We start from the raw sequence: 9418 nt of genomic DNA on the forward strand, positions 1-9418 counted from the left end.
GCGCATCTTTTTTTTTTTTTTTTTATGTACGATGGATAATTAAAACAAAAATCAGGCATGTGTATTTATAACATCAATTACTAGGCCTACATTAGTTTTTTTCAGAAATGGAAGTAACTTAAAATGTTATTGTGTGTTTGTAATTTGAATATTTTTATCTATAGGCCAAATACAGCAAAACTACAGAGCTTCCAGTAGGTTTTTACGGAGCTGTAAACACGGGAATCTCCGACCGCATGCAATCTTTGACGAACACCCAATTCATATATCAAACTAGGCTATATGTTATTAAATTGTACATAGGCTATATATCAGATTATTTTATTTACAAGTTTCATGTTTGTTTAACCCGTTTTTTCCCCCGTTGCATCTGAAAATTACTTTCAGAAACACTTTTTTGTCGTCCCCCCATATATATATATATATATATATATATATAGGTAGGTAGGTAGGTAGGTAGAATCATCCGGCCCCCCAGTGTTTCCACATCGTCGAATCCGGCACCCTTTAGGAAAAGTTTGGACACCCCTGCTCTAGTTGCTACAGCAGCCAATCCAGAGGCCTCGTTAACGACTTAAACAGGACATTTTTTTACTTAGTAATAATTTTTTTTTTTTATATAGCGGTTGTTGCTTGGGATTGTTTTGTCAATGCGTGTCATATCAATCCTTAAATGTTTTCCATTTGTTTATTCCTCAAGGAATTCCTTACGTTCGAGGATTATTAGCATTTAGCCTACGATGAATAAATGGAATGCAAATTTTGTTTTGCGAGGCGACCTAATGAGAACATTTTAAAATGTCACAATTTCTGTGATATTTGCATCCAAAGAATCATCCGGCCCCCCAGTGTTTCCACATCGTCGAATCCGGCACCCTTTAGGAAAAGTTTGGACACCCCTGCTCTAGTTGCTACAGCAGCCAATCCAGAGGCCTCGTTAACGATCTTAAACAGGACATTTTTTTACTTGGTAATAAATTGTTTTTTTTATATATAGCCGTTGTTGCTTGGGATTGTTTTGTCAGTGCGTGTCATATCAATCCTTAAATGTTTTCCATTTGTTTATTCCTCAAGGAATTCCTTACGTTCGAGGATTATTAGCATTTAGCCTACGATGAATAAATGGAATGCAAATTTTGTTTTGCGAGGCGACCTAATGAGAACATTTTAAAATGTCACAATTTCTGTGATATTTGCATCCAAACCGCATTATCATGACAAGATGGATGTTAAAAGCTAAAAGTAGCATAGCCTACTTCTGTGTATTTCTACCATGTGAAATCAGGTTATCACCCCAACTCCACGTGCTCGCACAACCCTGAAGTAGCTTACTGACTAATTAATCGCATCTGGCTATCAATTTCTTTAATTATTAATGACCTTTAGATTTTAGGTTAAATATGGGCTGTAATACCTGTTTTAATGGATTTGTTGTTGACAACTGCAAAATGGTTAAAGGCATCATAAACGACTGTAAAGATATTCCCGTGGAACTTGGTCTTCATCACGTCTATTTTGTTTTACTTTGTATTTATTCATATTCAATGTCATATATAGAGAAAACAACAACTACTTGGAAAGTAACACACACATCACTTTGAAAACCCCTGCGTATTAAGAAGAGCAGAATAATTGTCTATTGCTTTCTTAGTTTTTATTTCAATGCTGTTTATTTGTCTTGAGTATGTTTTAACTTATCTGTTGCTATAAGCTTATATTTCTTGCTATATGTTTCTGTTGTGATGTTGCCATTGGTATCAACACTTCATACAGACAGTAACTTAAATAAACATGAATTAAAATGTATTTTAATTTATTTTTGTGCGTGTGCCATAATGTTGTAACCCTCCTGGAATTATAATGAAGCAGCAGTTTAATTTAAACGTGCACTCAGCATTTGTCCCGATTGCAAAAAGTTTTACTATATGCATAAATATACTACATTTTTAAAATCATGCACATTCACAGGTGCAGCTTAACACTCCAGTCATTTCAGTGGCCTAAAAATATCTGCTATATTTTGCATGCAGTGGATTATCTCATGAGGGCTGACTTCTTGGGATTACATGATCAGCCAAATAATATTTACATTACCACAGTAACCCTGCATTTACACATACACTTTTGGTTATGGAATAAATATAGCACTGGAAAAGCTGCAGTATCTTTCTTACACAAGGATGAATTTGGACACTACTCCTAAACAATCAAAATATCATCCAAACCTTATACTGATAAATGTGTTTGTTAGCTATACTCCTTTTACGAATGCAAGAATGTTAAAAATGCATTACTTAAATATGACAAGTGTCTATGGTTTGCTGTTCCTCCCTCTGAACTCAAGCATTAGAGGAAGGAGTTTTTCCATATTGCTGAGAAGTACCATCATCACATCCATAAAACGGCTAGAACTTTTTTCTTCCTTCTCTTTTTTTAGATCGTTTATCTCTTCCTCAAGGAGATCAGCTTTCTCTTTAAAGCCTTTCATTAGCAGTTCTTCCATCTCCTTCAGTTTGCTCTCCATAGCTCTGTCCAGCTCCTGCTGCTGCTGCTCTATCTCAGATTTAAACTTCTCTTGTATCTGCTGCATCCTGTCTGCATGCTGTTTTCGCTCTTCCTGCAACATTCGCTCTCTTACAATTATTTTCTCCTCTTCTTCTTTACACCTCTGTTCCAGCAGAGCACTCTTCTCTTTCTCCTCTGACCATTTAATTGAGACATAGAGAGAAAAGACAAAGTAATGAGATTCTGTGATTATTTGCAGCACCACGCTAGGACATTCAGTAGCGCAGCACATTTGCTTGTTTGGGATTGCTTATATAAAAATGTTTCTCATATAACTCCGTATTTAAAAGACAAACAGTTGAGAACCTTGGTGAGCAAGTTAGTTACAGTTAATATATTATTGTCACGGTGTGCCAAGTACAGAGTGGATCTATTTGCACCAATAACTTTATAGGAACAAAAGGAATATGGCCAACAACAGCACAAACGCAAACTGAAACCTGGTATGTGTATAGACAAAGACCGGCAAAACTGAACTGAAAACATTGGCTTAGGTACACAAGGAAGGTAAGGAACTAAACAAGGGACACACCGATCTTAGTTTCTGTTAACCAAGGTGGCCGAAAGTAGACTGACATGAAAGACATTGCATTTGTATGGTTATTGCTGACTAAAATGTGGATTTCTAAAGAAAGACGTATTATACATTGTATTATCAATTATTTAACTGGTCCTGTATATGGAAAATTAGAATACATTTTATTTTTATATATTTATGTTTTCATATTTATGAGCACATAACCCCACGCATACCTTAATTCTAACCATTTCTAAATAATATACTGTTGTTATACACATAAAGGCATTCTAAAAGTATTCCAGACCAAGCTTCATGTACTTTTTCCACTGCTACACAGCAATAAAGTTAGTTTTAAGTTTTGTCTTGCACTTTTGAATCCAAAGGTTTCTTATTGAAAGCAATGGGCTTGGGCTTACCAGCCACATGAAGACACTAAAAGACTTTTACTGTCTGTATAGTAACACATTTCTCTTGGACATGTGGCAATATCAAATGCCTTGGAAGGTAGAACAGGTTAGATTTTTAAGTTCCAAAATGTTCCTGGATTAAACAGCTAAAGGAACTGAGAAATATTCATTAGGCTGATTGTTAATAAAAGTTTACCTTGAATCTTTCTGTCATTTTCGGTGAGTTTTGTATCAATGTAGAGGATACGTTTTGATTCAGGTCCCCAGTCTTTCAGAAACTCATTCAACATGGCCTCAGCCTGCACGTAAACATATATATTATTAAAACACATTTATAGGAACACTCGTACCCATGTACTCTATATTCACGCAGCAATCTCAAAAACACACTGAAAGTGTCCTCACCGATACACCTTTATTGGGTTCTCTGCAGTACTGTTCAACAATGGCGTCTCTGTCTCTGCAGTAGAGTTCATATCCTCCAGACTGACTGTACTCTCCATCCTGCAGCCGTTTATTCATGACAGAGAACAGATTCTTCAGCAGATCTCTGCACTTTCTCTCTGATGCCTTCTCATTCTCTTGCAGTAGGCCTACAAAGCATTTACCTACTGCTTCCTATAAAACATATAAACACATGGAAATACAATCCGAAACATGCACAAATACACCTATTCAAAGACTGAATGTTCTGTAGTGTTTGGATACACTGTTAGTTTAGTTTCACTAATCTGATGGTTGTACAGTAGGAATTAATTCGGTCACAAAACATCAATACAATGAATCAATCTCCAACCTCTACATATACTCTCCAGTATGGTTAGGTTCAGGTGTGGGAGTGGGTTAGGGTTAGGTTTTTGGGGATAGCTATCTCAAGTGAACTTGGGACATTAGTGGGGACACATAATTTTCCTTTAAGAAAACATTGAACAACACCCCTTCCTTTCCTGATCTATTCTAGGTTGCATATATGTTCTCAGCACAAATGTTTGTTTTTTTATATAAATGTCATTTTTTAATATAATTGTTTAATATAATTAGTCTATATTAAAGTCTAAAGATAAAAAAAATATTTAAAACTTTAAACAAATACAAAATGAAAAGAAACTACCATTAAATATAAAAAAATTACAGCATATAAATTACATAAGATCTGTGTATTTAGGATATTATATACACATCTGACTGTCTGAACACCTGACTAGCATTTGTATGTGCATTTATATAAATTTGCATAATGGTATCATAGTCAATAAATTACTTATGGTTGAATTCTGTGCTAATTTGTCTGTAATATTACCACAGCTCTGTTATAAGTGAAAAACTAGAAAAAAGGTATTTTTAAAAAAATAAACTGAATCCTTCTCCCCCTCCAGCTTTCTTAAAATAAATGCACCGTTTTCCTGCACATACAAGAGGCTACAAATATATGAAGATATAAACACAAAATGTCAAATTATTGCCCAATTAAATAATTATTATTAATAATGGCAGATTAACAATAATAATAATAAATAATAATAATAAAATAATAATATTATTATTAATTATATTATTATATATTATTATTATCATATGTCTGCATGCTAATATGAGTTGGTTAGTGACTGCGTATTTAAAACTCACCATCAGTTTTATTAGGTATTCTCCTTTTTCATCTTTAAAGGAGCATTTCATGAATTCAGAGATGGCCAGATTGCTGAACTTCTGGTGCTCTGAGGTAATGTCAATCACACTTACTGGGAACATATTCTTCACCTGTGAAACAGAATATGTGCATGCAATTTGCCACTGAATGGCTGCCAAAACTGTGGTACCTAAACTAAAACTGTTCACCAAGTTAAACACCTTTATTTGACTCAAGTGAAAAAACATACTTTTGACTAACCTGTTACTGAATACTATCATAAACTACATAAGTTTCAAAATATTGCCCATGATAAGTGTCTATAAAGCTGTCTATGATAAAAAAGAAACCTGAGATTTCATTAGTTATACCTCCGAAGTGTATTTGTATAAATGAAAAAAAAAAAAAAAACTGAGAAAGGTTAAAGAAGCTTCAGTAAGTGCCACTTAATGTGTATGAGAGTGACAGTATTGAATATGTGATATTCTATGTCTTACCTCTTCTATCCCACTCTGATATACTTTTAAAGCTTTTTGAACAGCTGCCTCATTCTCTAAAACTGCAAGAGTAGCAACTGCATTGTCCAGACAGGGCACTTCACCACTGCTGATTGTGTCTACATAAATCTGCACCAGACGCCCGAGCACTGATCAAATGCACAAACACAGATAAATAAATGTACCTGTTTAATAGGCTTTTGGACTTGAATATCTACCAATGACTATTGGTGAAACACTCACATTTGCCAGTAATTCTGTGTCCTCCTTTCAGAGTTTTCACAGAACTCTTATGAAAGACATGGTCACAGAAACGACCTGTGACCTCCAGAAAATTTGGTACAAGTTCCTGTTCTTTTAAGTTTTCTAAGTGTATCATGTGTTCAGTCGAGGCGGGAGATGGGAATACAAAACAGTTCCGGGATGGGAAATAGTTTCGGATGCACTGACGAGGCAGGTTGTAGTCACTGATTTTCTTATTCACACCTAGATGAGTTTAACAAGAAAATATATTCTTACCAAAATGCACTAACATAGAGTCAACATTTTCTATTTTCATTCTTCAGTCACGATCTGTTTACCTTCAAATGCTGCTTGATGCGTATAATATTACATATTAGCTGAATTAACTGAACTTAAATCAATAGTCAGACCTATCTGTCACACATGACTAACATGATTTTAGCCAGGGTTTTTCTGCTTTTTTATTATTTGAAATGCATAGATTATTTCCAAATCTTTGCATTTACAATGCTGGGGGAAAAAATAATCAATAGACCTTGTAATTCTTTCTTAAATACCTTTCTTCAGATCGAGGGCAAACTCAAGGTACTCATCTTCTGTCACTTTCTTTCCATCAGCTTCCAACTTCAATGTGAAATCTCTCACGACCCAGATGAATGATGGGAAAAAACGCACAAAATGACAATCGTCTCCTTCAGCTGCTCCTGCTGGTACAGATAATGGTGACCTGATGTTGATCTGCTCACTGAGCTCAGTAACGTAGCTGCAGCACATTGAGAAATAACAGCATCTTGCAAAGTCTGTATAAATGAAAGAGGGTTACATGTGGCAGAAAAAAGGATACTGTAGATTCTCCAATGCAGTGTTATCGATTGTGCCGCGGCTGTTGTACACCAGAGTGCTGCTGAGCAGAACAGCCAGACAGAAGATCCAGCCGTCATTCTTAGAGTCTCCCTGAAACACACAGTGTCTTCAGATCAAATCATCCACAAATTAATACATATTTAGAAGAAGAATAAGTCTACAGCTTTATCCTTGTCCTCACTTTGTCCACGTCACCAAGTCCCTCTGTGTCCAGCAGCACCAGAGTGTGTCCGTCTTTATAGGGGTGAGGGACACACCACATCCAGATGCCTTTGGTTTTCGATTCAACAGCACTGCCAAGAGCAAAGCCTGAGATAAGCAAATTATATTATATTTATATAACCACCCATTTTTATGCAACTGTTGTGAGACTTGACTTGTATTAATTATGACTGTATATTGTTAATGGCAAAGTAGCCTTCCAAAACACATCACCTGACTGTTGTCCTGCCAGGCGGTTCATAAGGTAAGACTTCCCCGTACGGTAGAGTCCCACCACAGACACCACCACCACCGGCTCATTGATACTACTCAGGAACTCAATGGCATGCTTACAGACGCTGAGTGATCCGTTCACATTCTCCACCAAACATTCGGGCAAAGGCATTAGTCTGGATTTAGACATGCTGGCACACTTTAGCTCATTCTGTATGTTCAAGGACAAAATATTTGAAGGTGAACAAATTTCTTACGGGTTTGAAATGACACAATGGTGAGTAATGATGACAGAATTTCCATTTGAGTTGTGAGACTTCCTGTGAATTTTGTTTCAGAATCAAACAATACTTGTAAAAAGTACCTTTTTTTTAACTTTCATTCAAAAAATTCACAAAATTCTAACCTTTCATTGAAGTAAAACAATTGAAAGTGGGAGGAAACTCATATTATGAAATACATGTTTTTCTCCAAAGCATGCATGCACAATTATTGGCACCCCTAGAAATTCTTATGAGTACAATATCTCTGAAGTATACTGACAATCATATTTACATTTTAGCACACCAGGGTGACTAGCATGGACTAGCATGTCCAGCCATGACTTCCTGTTCCACAGGATTATAAATATGAGGAACACAAAGGCCAAATTCCCTTAATCATCCATCACAAGGAGTAAAATCAAAGAATATAGTTCTGATGTATGGAACAACATTGTTGAGCTTCACAAAATAGAAAAGGCTGTAACATGGGTCACCAAAATTGGTCCTGGAGGGCCGTGTTCTGCTTAGCTCCAACCCTGATCAAACACACCTGAACCAGCTAATCAAGGTCTTGCTAGGTATACTTGAAACTTCCAGGCAGGTGTGTTGAGGCAAGTTTGAGCTAAAATCTGCAGGACACCAGCCCTCCAGGACTGAGTCTGGTGACCCCTGCTGTAAGAAAATAGCTAAAGTAGGCCTGTCACGATAACCTCTTGTTGTGCAATATATTGCCACAGAAATAATTGCGATAAGCGATATTATTGTCATTTTAAAGACCATTTTATGCCACTGAATATATAATCATAATGTAACAGCTTAATAATGCAAGAAGGCCTACACACTTCCAAATGACAACAAACTTTTAATTTTTAAGAATATTTAGATCATGGGAAGTAAGTAGCAAAATATTAGATACCTTAAAAAACTTGAATAAATAGTAAATAAACATTTTCTAACAAAAAGTGCAAAGTAACAAGTACAAAAAGAGAAAAATGCACAAAGAACTTGTATGGAGATTTTTCCATCTACAGATTTTTCCCTGACCTACTTTCTCTGTAAATTAAGGGTGCACACTATTGCTGAAAAACACAATCACTATTTAGCAGTCAGATGCACGTATGCACAAAGGCACAGATCCCTAAACAAGGCCATATCTGCAGATTAAACTTTTTTTTGTAGAAGCATTTTTTAAATTTGAACTAGCACCTCATGACTACACCACGTTATGTACGAGACGCTGCAAAAGACCCAGGCGCAAGTGGAATGTAAAAAACACGGTGACATTAATTTTTAAGTAAATATAATGGGCGATATATTGCGTCACCAAAAATTATTGAGGTCATGTACATATATTGCGCGATAAGTCGATATATTGATTATTGCGACAGGCCTAAGCTAAAACAGTGAAAATCCCAATTTCCACCATCAGGGCAATAATTAAGAAGTTCCAATCAACTAAAGTACCACATTGTGTTTTATCAAGTCCAAACTCAATGCAGCCGTCTACCAGGAGATTTTGGAGCACTTTATGCTTCCATCTGCTGTCAAGCTTTATTGAGATGCTGATTTCATTTTCCAGCAGGACTTTAGCACCTGCCCACAGTGCTAAAACCACTTCCAAGTGGTTTGCTGACCATGATATTACTGTGCTTGATTGGACAGCCAACATGCCTGACCTGCAGCCCATATGTAATCTAGGGGATATTTTCAAGAGAAAGATACAGAAACAGAAACAATCGATCAAACCATACAGACGAGCTGAAGGCTCAATAGTGCCTCAGGAGTGCCACAGGCTGATCGCTTCCATGCCACACCTCACTGATGCTGTCATTTGTGTTAAAGGAGCCCTGACCAAGTATTGAGTGCATAAATTAACATACTTTAAAGAACTTGAACTTTTCTGTTTTGCAAATCCTTTTTTGATTGATCTTAGGAAAAATTCTAATATTTTGAGATACTGGATTTTTTACTTTCATGAGCTGTAAGCTCTAATCATC

The 9418-nt window shown here is 36.1% G+C and overlaps 1 protein-coding gene across 1 annotated transcript; it reads right to left on the bottom strand.

Annotated features, from left to right (window-relative positions):
* Positions 1-1802: 1802 nt before the first annotated feature.
* Positions 1803-7369, bottom strand: LOC107659545 (guanylate-binding protein 1-like). The gene is made up of 10 exons (XM_016448534.1): positions 7159-7369; positions 6905-7032; positions 6704-6813; positions 6417-6622; positions 5860-6102; positions 5617-5765; positions 5119-5250; positions 3898-4110; positions 3689-3791; positions 1803-2700 (listed from the first exon to the last, which is right to left on the bottom strand). Exons 1-10 carry the CDS (start codon positions 7346-7348, stop codon positions 2312-2314), a joined length of 1863 nt encoding a protein of 620 aa, XP_016304020.1. The 5' UTR covers positions 7349-7369; the 3' UTR covers positions 1803-2311.
* Between the last annotated feature and the right edge of the window lie 2049 nt (positions 7370-9418).

This window comes from Sinocyclocheilus anshuiensis, unplaced genomic scaffold (genome assembly GCF_001515605.1).
Source record: "Sinocyclocheilus anshuiensis isolate Anshui unplaced genomic scaffold, SAMN03320099.WGS_v1.1 scaffold850, whole genome shotgun sequence".
Lineage (NCBI taxonomy): Eukaryota > Metazoa > Chordata > Actinopteri > Cypriniformes > Cyprinidae > Sinocyclocheilus > Sinocyclocheilus anshuiensis.

Coding starts and splice junctions, on each gene's coding strand:
- LOC107659545 (XM_016448534.1), bottom strand. CDS start 7,348: ATGTCTAAATCCAGACTAATGCCTTTGCCCGAATGTTTGGTGGAGAAT. Junction 7,033..7,158: donor CCTGGCAGGACAACAGTCAG/GTGATGTGTTTT, acceptor TGCTTATCTCAG/GCTTTGCTCTTGGCAGTGCT. Junction 6,814..6,904: donor GACTTGGTGACGTGGACAAA/GTGAGGACAAGG, acceptor TGTGTGTTTCAG/GGAGACTCTAAGAATGACGG.